The 12,641-nt window shown below is 33.9% G+C and overlaps 1 protein-coding gene across 1 annotated transcript; it reads left to right on the top strand.

Annotated features, from left to right (window-relative positions):
• Positions 1-289: 289 nt before the first annotated feature.
• LOC128237993 (cryptochrome-1-like) lies at positions 290-12,437 on the top strand. The gene is made up of 11 exons (XM_052953568.1): positions 290-476; positions 1,665-1,804; positions 2,753-2,895; positions 7,173-7,348; positions 8,267-8,373; positions 8,756-8,896; positions 10,050-10,220; positions 10,562-10,702; positions 11,085-11,242; positions 11,494-11,693; positions 12,298-12,437. Exons 1-11 carry the CDS (start codon positions 290-292, stop codon positions 12,435-12,437), a joined length of 1,704 nt encoding a protein of 567 aa, XP_052809528.1.
• The last annotated feature ends 204 nt before the right edge of the window (positions 12,438-12,641 follow it).

Below are 12,641 nucleotides of genomic sequence, written 5' to 3'. Positions count from 1 at the left end.
GTCACTTTGTCTCAGTGAACCTGAGCTACAGTGTTTTATTAAACAGTACATCTACAGGTTGATCAGGTGCAATTTAAAGATAAAGATATACCCAAAACGAGAAAAAATAACGGCCATACAAAAATTCCCGATGGCAAAAACAAAACAATGTGTCGGGTAGAATAAAAGAGGGTTGGTCGGGAAACTGGAATCAAGTACTTGTTTTTGTAACGCCCGAGTGTTAAAATCAATGTTATATCAAAAATATATGTTCATTTTAGACCGAGAGCACTTTATAAATATAGAATCAATGTTGCAGGAGTCATCAGATATGCCTCTTTCAAAACCACTCATTGAAAACCTTGTAAGTGACAAACCAGTGTGCATCCACTGGTTCAGGCATGGACTGCGTCTTCACGACAATCCCGCCCTTCTTGATGCAGTAGAAGACTGTGGCGAGTTGTATCCAATCTTCATCTTTGATGGGGAAGTGGCAGGTATAAAGTTAAGAGATTTATGTGTGACTTGTCGCCTTAATCTTGTCAAAAGTTGTACAATTTAAAAAGAAAAAAAGTTACTGGTGTTTTAAAATCAGTACACTTATTGATAAAGGTTTTTTTAATTAAGTTGATTTGCATTTACATGCAGTTTTTACCGTTTATTTCTACAATGATTTAATTGGTTTTTGAACAGAAATGGGAGTCACAGGCATGTCACATGCCATTGACATGACGCCCAAAACACTCTGATATAAATATGCATATATTAACAGTTTAATCACATGATAACTTTGCTAATTTAAATACACGTGAATTTGCATTTAATGTGTTCTGTTTTGTTGATTAAAGTAGGTAACACCGACCTCATCTTTTTTGTTAAGCATTTGTTTGTCCATGGTTATAAGTTACTAGCAAATATCTCAATTAGTGTAACAGTTATCAATGTTTATACCATGATCGTTCAGCGTCATGTCAATTGTATCTAAATGAAAGTCAAAAGCCAATTAAAAAAAGCCAATTAACTGCTTCAAACGTTATGCCTATAAAAATAAAGGTTTGGACAGCATCCTGTTGGATGTGATGTAAACGCGTTTGGTGTTGCATTACTAGTTGTCTGCTTTCGAGACATAAAATAGTCGCTTTGTCGTTGTCGGCATCGGCGTTCCAAAGAGTTATTTATTGCCATGACTCAAATATATTTCAAAATTGTCCATGAAATTTGGTACCAATGTTATCAGTGACAATACGCAAGCCTCAAATCATGTCAATGGTAATTGTCGACTTTTATCCTTTATAAAACAACAACGCTTAAACCTTTGGTGTAAGCTCCCCGGCGCTGTTGTTTTAATACCACACTGACTTTAAAGCTGCATTCACACATATTGACAATTTGACATTTCTTTTAGCTTTTGTCTCAGAATCAGCGGATTTTGGTATCAATGCCTTCAATTCAGTCATATAATATAAATCCCAATAGAACATATCTCAATAATTTGGAAAACTTCCGAAAAACTCATTTTCCTTAAAGCGTTAGTAATGCCTTATGCAATAAAAAAACAATTTTCGAACGTAAGTATGAAACACTTCGATCTGATATTTATGTAAAAGATGGCTCATTCCAAGACAAAATATATAAAACGGTTAAACTCTGAGGGTGCAGCATTAAATCTAGATATACTTTTGCAGGCACACGTACAGCCGGTTATAACCGCATGCGTTTCCTCTTGGAGAGCCTGCGAGACATGGATGAACAATTCATTAAAGATGGTGGACGTCTGTTTGTTTTCACCGGACCTGTCCTAACCATTCTATCCAATTTGTTCAAGGTGAATATACTCTTTGCAATATTACCTAAACTAACTATTTGGAAAAGTCTGGATTCTCCTTTCAACTTTGAATGTTCTAAAGAGCACTAATTAACGCCCGAGTCCAGCCTGTTTTTGTAAATGTAATGAGTTGAGGTTTGTTAAGTATATGAATGAAAATCTAATGGTTTTTTTATCGCAAGAAATTACAAGGGTTAAGATCTTATACTCAGAATAACATTGTTCAAGGTGACCTAGGTAGAAATTCTTTGTTTAGGAAACATGCTGTAAATTGTATTACCTATTGACTGAAAAAAAGTGAATATGAAAACTATTAAAAATGTTATAATTGTGTATGATATAGTTTGGTCAAAACAAGATACACAACAGAATAATAGCGGTGTGGGTAAATATGGTTAGAAACGTATTACAAATACGTATGGTGTATTGTTAAATCAAGCTGTTTGAAATATACAATTTACATGTATGTAAGCAGAGGTTTACGGATATATTTATAGAAAACTCAGGAAAAGAGTCTTGCTTAGTTTGAACCTATTTTTATCTGACCTTACTTCTGTTCAAATTGATAAACATAAAATGGCTTTTTCAAGAATAAGACTTTATACACACATACAACAAGCAGAGACAGGTTGATGTCATTAGCCAGTAGGTATACATTAAGCGAAAAGAAAATGACATCTATGTAATATGCACGAAGATGCAAAAAAGAGATATTTTTTCTTGCAGATATTAAAATGCTGCAAATACATTGAAATTGTATTCTGCAATGATGAGTAATGGTAACAACAGATTCTCTTAATGTTTTCATAGACACACCAGCCATTTAAAACGTCTTACAAAAAAAGGAGTCTTAACGAAAAATCAACTTGCATAAATGCCGTTTTAATTGGTCACAAATATACTAATTCTGATTCCCCGTTATATTTAATGTTTTATTAATACCGTCAGGAGTGGTCAGTTTCAAAGCTGACGTTTGATGTGGACGTGGAAGCGATCTGGCACGAAAGGGACACACAGGTTCGGCGTCTCTGTGAGGAGTACAATGTTGAATGTGTCGAGAAGGTCTCGCATGTACTCTGGGATCCTAAAGAGTAAGCATAAATTAAAAGACCCTACCTAGTAAAGGAAATGATGACAACTACCTTTAACTAATTATTCAAAATGAGTCACTTTTAGTATTCAACATTTGCTATTTAGGTTTATTATACCTCACTTTTGTCTACAATGGTAAAATCCCATTACGCGAAAAAGAGATATTTTGACTGTCAGAAACATTTTCAACCTTTTTGAAACGGGACCAAGCGAAACTTAACTGTTAGGTCATGTGACCGCAGTGACATTTTGAATGTCATATAAGGGCAAATAACTGCTTCAATATTTTAGTTAAATCATGACGTGATTGCCCCCCCCCCCCTTATACACATACAGCAGTGACGTCACTATTCAATGTGTACACAAAAACATCAAACGGCAGGAACTGTCAGATTTTAAAGGAATTTAAGCATAATTAACGGTGGAATTTTGTTCTAGATATAATCATTTTATTATTTTATATTTTGTTAACCTTGTTAAAATTGTTTAATTAAATGAATTGAAAACATTTAAAAACTTTTTATATACTTTATTTTGTTCGGTATAATAAAAAAAATTTATATGGCAGCATGTGTGACATGTGTAACGCCTCGGGTGACTTTCTGCTCTCGGGTTGACAATATCAATGTCACACATGCTGCCATATGATATTTATATATTATTATAAGCTTAATTTTGAACTGAGTGAAACTGTCAATAAGCTAACAAGTGTAACTACTGGAACAATTTCAGTTGCTAAAATTGAACCAAATCAAGTTTAAACGCAAAGTCAAGCAAACACCGAGCAAGAAACCAATCATTACAAGACAGTCCAAAGTGTTCACATCACTAAACATTCAAGACAAAACACATGAATTTAATCTCAGCGCTTTTCGAATAAGTAAACCCTTAAGCATCTTGACGCCTCTTAAAGCATCTATTCTGATCTCGTATGGCTGTTCACGGATAATGATGTATCAGAAAGATCTAGTTACGACGGAAATAACCTACCTTAGGAAAGATGTAAGGGTAAACTTGAATTAGTTGTTGCGTCCCTGATGTTTGCATAAGTATACTTTTCAAAGAACATACGTTTTCTTAAGAATGCGTACCCAAAATAAGGGCAGATTACGCATCAGAAATAACTAACAAAATGACGGACAAAGACTCGAGAGAGCACTCAATGATATGAAACCAAACAAAAGTCCTGGACTTGATGGCCTTACAATAGAGTTTTATCAGTCATTTTGGCAAATCATTGGAACGCTTGTTGTCTCGGCGTTAAATCACTGGTATACAAAAGGTGAATTATCCTTTACGCAAAAACAAAGCGTTGTTTCTTTAATATATAAAAAAGAAGATCCTGAAAATCTGGAAAATTGGCGACCTATATCTTTGTTAAATATTGATTATAAGATTGCAGCAAAAATCTTAGCAAAACGTCTTCAATCTGTTTTACCTAGTATAATTAGTCAAGATCAACAAGGATACTTAAAAAATAGAAATATATGTTTCAACATCAGGCAAATAGACGATATAATTGATTACACGTATTTATACGATAAAGACGGCGCAATTCTATTTTTAGATTTTAAAAAAGCATTTGACACAGTTGAGTGGCATTTCCTGTTCGATATTTTGAATAAATTTGGATTTAAACCGTCATTTCTTAAATGGGTGAAAACACTTTATAGTAAAATTACGTCAAAAATTCTAAATAATGGATGGATCTCAGATTCTTTTCAATTACAACGTGGTATACGGCAAGGTTGTCCTCTCTCTGCATTACTCTTTATTATAGTAGTTGAAGTATTGTCAACTAAATTGAGAAAAAATAAAAACTACGAAGGTTTAAAAATACAAGGAAAACATCTAAAGGTTACTCAAATTGCGGACGACACAACTGTTTTTTTAAAGAACCATAATGAAATACCAATAGTTGTTGATATCATTGATGAATTTGGAAAATATTCAGGACTAAAATTAAATAAGGCCAAAACACAAGGTCTTTGGATTGGCAAATGCAAACGAAACGAAGAAAATAGGAGTTATAATATAAAGTTCACATCGTGTAATGTTAAATCACTTGGTGTATATTTTGGAAATGATAAAAATGAATGTACGAACTTAAGCTGGAATGAAAAAATAGAAAAATGTAAACAATTGATAAATAATTGGAATAAACGAAAACTCACCTTCTTTGGCAAAATAACGGTCATAAAATCTTTACTTTTGCCAAAACTTGTGTATCTAGCTCAAAACATTGTAACACCTGATTCAATTATAAAGATTGTTAATTCCTTGATCTTTGAATTTCTTTGGAGTGGTAAAAGGGACAAAATTAAACGCACAACAATTATTGGAAACAAACTTGAAGGAGGTTTAAACATGCCCGATTTGGGATACTATTCTAAAACAATGAGATTAAAATGGATAAACTATCTAACTAACACAGTAAATGCAAACTGGAAAGTCATACCATCATTAATATTCGATCAATTTGGGAAAACATTTCTTATATTCCATATGTATGTAGACACTATTAAATCTCTGCCGAATATAAACAAAATAACTTTGTTTTATAAACAGTTGCTTATATTATGGATACAGTTTAAACAACTGCCAATTAATCAAACTAAAAAGCCCGACACTTACTACAATATTAGAAAAGAAATAATATGGGGTAATAAATTCATAAAATTTAAAAATAAAAGTCTTTTGTTTAAAAACTGGATCGATTCAAACATACTTTACATCAACGACATTATATCAAATTCGGGCAACATCGACACAAATACTATTCTTGATAATCTAAAGTATAAACACAATTGGATAGCAGAAGTGAATATGCTAAAACAAGCAATACCTAACACTTGGAAAGAAACCTTAAGAACAAATGTATCTACAAGGACTGTAGTAAGAACAAAACTTTTAATTAGTTGTCAAGACAAACCTCTAGAAAACGTGACGAATAAACAGATATATCAGATATATATCAAACAATTCTATGAAAAGCCATACATTCATGTTTATTGGGAAAGACGATTACAAGAACATATTTGCTGGAACTCTTGGTATTACATAGTTCATAAATCCATTGTAGACAATAAAGTCAAACAGTTTAAAATAAAGTTATTACATAATATTATAGCAACAAATTTAAATTTATATACCTGGAAAGTGAAAGATTGTCCTTTATGCATGTTCTGCAATGAAGTAGAAGATTATGAACACCTTTTTGTTACATGTAAGGCATTGTCAACCTTTTGGAGCGATATTCAGACAGTCTTTAATAAATGTGGAATACAGAAACATATTAAGAATATTAAGCACATTGTGCTGGGGTATAAAATTACCCAAAAAGAATATAATATTGTTAACATTGTACTAAGTCAAGTTTCTTATTGTATTTACAAGATTTACTATATGTGTGAAAGAAGAACGAAACCGATTAATATTATGCACCATTTATATAATGATTTAATAACGCTTCAAACTCACTTTACCAATAAAGGCATTTCCCTGCGCTTTCTAAATGCATTTATCAAATATATTGCTATATATTGAATATTCACCTCAAATACTATACCATTTACCACATTGTTATTTGTACCCTTTGTATGTTTTATGATAAAATAAACGGATTGTTACAGATTGACAATTCCAAAAAGAAAAAAGACTCGAGAGAGATTGAGAAACGATTCTGAACTGCATTTTTTCTGTATTTGACCATATTCCTTCATTTCTAAATACTAAATAGTGAGAAGTGAAAGATAGCTATGGTGATGTTTCTAAAACATTTATAAATAATAATTATATTATTCAAATAGATTATGACATCAACTATATTTATTTTATAGCTGATACACCTATGAAAACAACGTCACTTGACATAGATGGGTTGCTCTGTCTTGCCCGACAATTCTTTTAAATATAACAAGCAAAATCGATATTCCTAAATAAAATCTCTCATTTTAAGAGAATAAATGATGACTTTTTCTGGGATATATATAATAATATAATTATATTATAAGGATAATGTTCATAAAAATCAGTCCACATATTTTTATTGACCCTCGTTCGGTGTAGAACATTAAATGTAGGTTAATTTTCTCTTTTTTTTCATGACCCATATTATACGTAAAAACATTGATAACAATGCGCTATGAATGCTTGGGGAATAATTGAACAGAATAAAAACGCGAATATTTCCTTGAATTGATGACAGTTTATGGTTGGTTATACAGAATCACAGTAAATCTTAGAACAATTATAAATTATATTGTTTTTTTTCTAGAATTTTGAAGAACAATGGCGGAAGACCCCCACTGACGTACTCGCTGTTTAATCAGGTTGCGGTTGCCGTAGGTGACCCACCTAGACCAGTAGATGTCCCTGACTTATCCAAAGTCACATACAAGGTCAATACCGACCACGACAAGTTGTTTGGCATTCCTGATATCCACTCATTCGGTACGTTTTAAATGTAGGTTCCTTTAAGTAAATCCACTCAATTGGTAAGTAGGAAGTCTAGGTATTTAAAGAGTTCACTATTACTTAGACAGTCAGAAGAGCATTCTCTTTTAAATATAAATTCACTTGAAAAATGTGTTCGGCTCGTCGAAGTATAATCACACACTTATTTGTAATTAGTGTAGGTTCTTTGAAGTATACCCAGCCATTTGGTAAGTTATATGGGTAGGTGCTTTGAAGTACTCAACTTACATGTTAAGCAATAAGTGATGGATGTTTTAAGTTTACCCAGTGACTTGGTAAGTAAAAAGGGTAGGTTCTTTGAAGTCTACCAAGTCACTTGGTTTATTAATGAATGTATTTTTTAAGTATACCCAATCACTTGGTAAGTAATGTGTAAAGAAGTATATTTACTTACTGGTATACTCTTGTTACTTGTTTTGAATTTTGAGGAATAAAAATAATTTTGCTTCCTCGGGTGGTTTATAAGTGTTCTTTTCCTGTTACGTTGGTGCATGTTGTAATGATATTGGGCAAGAACAACCAAAACAGGCATTTTCTTCTTCTTTTCGTAGAAACCAATTTTACATTTTTCTATTGAATTGCAAAGCTTTGTTGATTTGTATGTATTTGTAAAGCTTGTTTTGTTTGTATTTAGCTTAGTTTATTTGGAACAATGGCAATACAATATGTAATATTTTCTTTATTTAGTTATTCTTTAAATTCTATTTTGGATGGAAATTACTTAAAATAGAGACACTGCACTTTACCGTTTATGTAGGTAACTATAGCTACAGTTTGGAAGTCATTCATTGATTTTCAATGTGATTTCATGAATATGTGTTTGCGATATTTTATGCGGTAGCTAAGATCACAGTTTGGATGGCGATCCTTGAGTTACTATGTTATTTCCTGTAGGTGTATTTGCGGAGAATGAAGAACAGAATCAGCGCCATAATATTTGGATGGGTGGCGAGTCAAAGGCTCTGGACCTACTTCGGCATAGAATGACTGTTGAGGAAATGGTGAGTGTAAACGATGTCATTAGAACTAGGTTCACCCTAAAAGATACCACAGACAATTGTTAGAAACCGGTTATCCGCAGGTAATTGATTGGCCAGTTTACTCTTACAAGCACTTTAATAAGTCAATAGTACTTATAGGATTAATATGACCAATCAATAAACATTTTGGCTCACTTGAACAAAACCATTTTATATTCCAGTTTATGCAATTGGCTGCTGTGTTTTAGTGTAATACATTTTAAGAGTTCTCTGCTGTATATAAATACAAAAATAATTGTCACTTGTGTTTAAGCATACCTTTTCTTCTATCTTATATGTTTTGCGCAGAGTTTTAAAACACAAAAAAGTTACATCATAATGGGGAGGACATTTTCCATCACAGGCATTCAGTTGTGGTAACGTGATGCCGAACCAGACATTTCCAGACATTGCGGGCCCTCCACTTAGTATGAGTGCACACCTGAGGTTCGGCTGTCTTTCCATACGGAAGTTATACTGGGGTCTAAGGGATGCTTATCTGAAGGTATTAACCGATCAATCAATAGATCAATTGACCAATGCACTGTTCAAGAAGTTAGAGGACCAAAACTCGCTTAAATATTGTATTCATATGCATTGAAATACAATAGTTATTTTTATAATTGTCAGCAATTTTGCTGTTCATATGTACGATTTTGTTTAAATTCATCTAACTTCCGTAATAATTTAGTTTTTCAATACCATGAGGGTCAAGTAAGGTCAAACGAAATGACGGCAAACGAGCTATTGATTGTGATGACGCCAATGTAACTCTTAAATAAATTGAATAATGTTAGCTTAAATTCTTATTTTTGAATAAAACAAGTCTATAGTTTACTTGAAAATTACAAAGGTAAAGGAGTATAAGGGGACAACATACAAACATACAACATAGGCTATTATTATTGGTTATCTTACAAAATATATTTGCTCATTCTAGATGATAAAGGACATGTCGGTGTTGATCCAGTCCTAAAAGTAGCTCAATACGTTATACACTTTAAGAAGTCTAGGAACTTGTTGAATAACCCTCGTATATATTAGCCACACATACACTGTAGTATGTGGTTGTATAATAGAACATCAAAATCTTCAAACAAACCATTACGGACAAAGACTTCCTTAGAGAAAGATTCTCAGATTCTGGTTTGCGACTCACCGATTGTTTTAAGAATTAGGACTTGCATGTGCAAGTACAAAGGCATTAATATTTGTAAGTTCAAGTACTTTTTGAGTTTTTTGAGCTGAAAGAAACCCTAATATCTAATCAGCAGTTTACTGATAAGTCTAAATTTGATTTAGAGATTGATCTTATTCAATTTAATTGCTCTTCAATTTAGTTGTTTGAAGATACATGCAATTCAATTGCAGGGCTCTCCAACTGATTTGAAGAGATCTCTATGCCAATTGACGCTCTTATGTATTCGCCTAAAGCTCTCTTTAATTGAATTAAGGAGGAATATAATTCTTTGATGAACTTTTCAGATATTTGAATTTATGTAAATTTGGCGTTCCATATACTAAAGTTTTATTATTCGATTCATGTCATTTAAAGTAGTAACATACAAACAGCAACTAGCTAGGTCATAGCTTCTTGTAATATTTGCTTTCTGAGAGACTTTTCAGTAACAAATCTGTATAATTATATACTCTATCAGATAAACCCAGGTAAGGCGTTCACGATATCTGTGGTCGGCCAGCTGATGTGGCGGGAGTACTTCTACACGATGTCTGTGAACAACATAAACTACGACAAGATGGACAGCAACCCAATCTGCTTGAACATTCCCTGGTATGAGGATAAGGAAAGACTGAAGAAATGGGAACAGGTACATAACTTGTTTGTCTGCTTTCTGTGTATTTGATTTTGGGTGTGTTTAAAAAACACTAGATTTTTGCAAATCATATATTAAAGGGTTGTGAAAAGATCAGGAGTTGCCATTGTGTAAAAGCTTAAGTGTTTCTTTAGTTTGTTATCGAGTTATGCCCAATGGTCCACCCATATCATTTGCTGGAATCTGCACTTGGTGGCGATGTTTTAATGTTAATCTTCTAGATACCGGGGGGAGGACGATTTTGTAATTAAATAAACACGTGTTTGAGTCTTTCTGGTAGTGTTATATAGAAAACAATGTTACGATAATATGAAGAACACACATGATATTGCCAGGGAGAGACTGGTTATCCATGGATTGACGCGATTATGAAGCAGCTGAAAAACGAGGGATGGATTCACCACGTGTGTCGTCACGCGACGTCCACCTTCCTAACCCGCGGGGATCTCTGGCTTTCTTGGGAGGAGGGACTTAAGGTGGCTATATACTGTGTTATCTGGTACTACTTGAGATATAAAGTAGGTCCCAGCGCGGATATTTGTATCTCACATGAGGATGTCGGCTACTAACTCAATTTTGACTAGAGATATTGTTAGTGGTTTGCCACTGCCTTAGACATACCGTTCCTAACACAGTCATGTAATTTCAACCTTTTGCAATATATTTAAAACCGTATAATATGGTCTTATGAAATTTGTTACCAAAGAAATAGATGTTGCATGCTCAAAAACCGTTATCTATCACACAAACGTAGCACACTCTTAAAATAGAAATTATTGAAAACATCATTATATAAACTATACACTATATTGAACATTTCATTTTAAAGTATGTTTAACGCATACGTAAATTGTAAAGGTGTTTGACAAGTACCTGTTGGATGCTGATTGGTCGGTGTGTGCTGGAAACTGGATGTGGATGTCTAGCTCCGCCTTTGAGAAGATTCTCCAGTGCCCAAAGTGTTTCTGCCCTGTGCGATACGGACGCAAGATGGACCCAGATGGTGTATATATTAGGTATGTTTGCTTTCAAATGTTTGTCTCGTGAAGAAATGCAAACTTAGTATTACATGTAACTGAATTTCAATCATCTTGTGTTATGTTCGTCAGTCCTAGTTGCTTTCTTTTGTTTCTAAATGCCAAACACTGTCAATTTGGTTGATATTTACTGTTATACATAATGCTGATTGTAGAGGTTCACTTAGACAACTTTTGACATCCATGCCAATCAATGAATACAATTCGAGCAATACTAAAAATCCCCACAGACGCTACCTGCCGATATTGAAGAACATGCCCATTCGTTACCTATTTGAGCCGTGGAAGGCCCCAAAAGCCGTCCAGGAGAAGGCTGGCTGTGTTATCGGCGTAGACTACCCCAAACCAATGGTGGACCACGGAAAGGCTTCCAAGGAGTGTTACAACATGATGATGGAAGTCAAGAATAAGCTGATTGCCTCAAGCAAAGGTATGGGTATAATAAATAAAAAAAGACCTTTCATGGTATTTATAGATATAATGATAAAGAACAGTATGATTCGATCTAGGTATTCTAGGTCTTTATCGCTACAATTTAATGCTTTTACATGGTTTTATGTGACATAGCGGATTTCAAAATTGCCGCAAATTGTGTTTACATTGAAATGTTTATGCTTATGTTGTTAGGTTTAAGTTAACATACGTTTGAACAAAACCATTTTTGTCGACACTTTTCCCTATCGGGACATAAAGACAATCACACGCGTCCATGAGACCTTATGCAACCAGTAATTTATTTTCATAATCGTGCAAATATACATCAACAAATTTTTCACATACCCCTCGATATGAAGAAAAAAGAATAAAGAACGATGATTTATTTGAACATAGCGGTTCTCACCCACTGTACAATGTTTTTTAGTATTGTTCGCATTTCCCATCAAGATGTACATTCTACAATGCCATTTAAAAGTGTTCGCATTTACCCATAGATATGAACATTGAATTTTTCACTTAGAATAAGTGATATTTTCGGGATTCCAACTTCTGTTGTAATTTAAAGGATATTGGCAAATGAAATACTTTTTTTTCAGAAATCGAACACTGTGGTCCAGCCAACTCTGACGAGGTTGGCCAGTTCGTCTGGCTGCCGGGAACCCACAAAGGAATCTGCTCCTCGGGTAAACAGGAGACGAGTGAAGGGGTGCTGTGTGACGGACTCTTGGGAATGTGAGCCTTGGGAAAGGGGTTTGATGGGGAGTCAGTGAGTTTGACTGCCGGGGACCAACACTGGCATGTGTCTAGGGGTTTTGAAGCTGTGGGAAGATGGACATAATCTTGAGCTTTTAACTTTGATTAGTTGGTAGGGAAGGGGATGGGATGAGTGATTAAATGAATATATATTGTATTGGATGATGTTGTCAAAACACTCTCGTGA

Source organism: Mya arenaria, chromosome 6 (assembly GCF_026914265.1).
Source record: "Mya arenaria isolate MELC-2E11 chromosome 6, ASM2691426v1".
Taxonomy (NCBI): domain Eukaryota; kingdom Metazoa; phylum Mollusca; class Bivalvia; order Myida; family Myidae; genus Mya; species Mya arenaria.
The sequence above is the reverse complement of the archived record's forward strand: the minus strand, read 5'-3'. Positions and strand labels throughout refer to the sequence as shown.

Coding starts and splice junctions, on each gene's coding strand:
- LOC128237993 (XM_052953568.1), top strand. CDS start 290: ATGTTGCAGGAGTCATCAGATATGCCTCTTTCAAAACCACTCATTGAA. Junction 477..1,664: donor CTTTGATGGGGAAGTGGCAG/GTATAAAGTTAA, acceptor ATACTTTTGCAG/GCACACGTACAGCCGGTTAT. Junction 8,374..8,755: donor GAATGACTGTTGAGGAAATG/GTGAGTGTAAAC, acceptor TTTCCATCACAG/GCATTCAGTTGTGGTAACGT.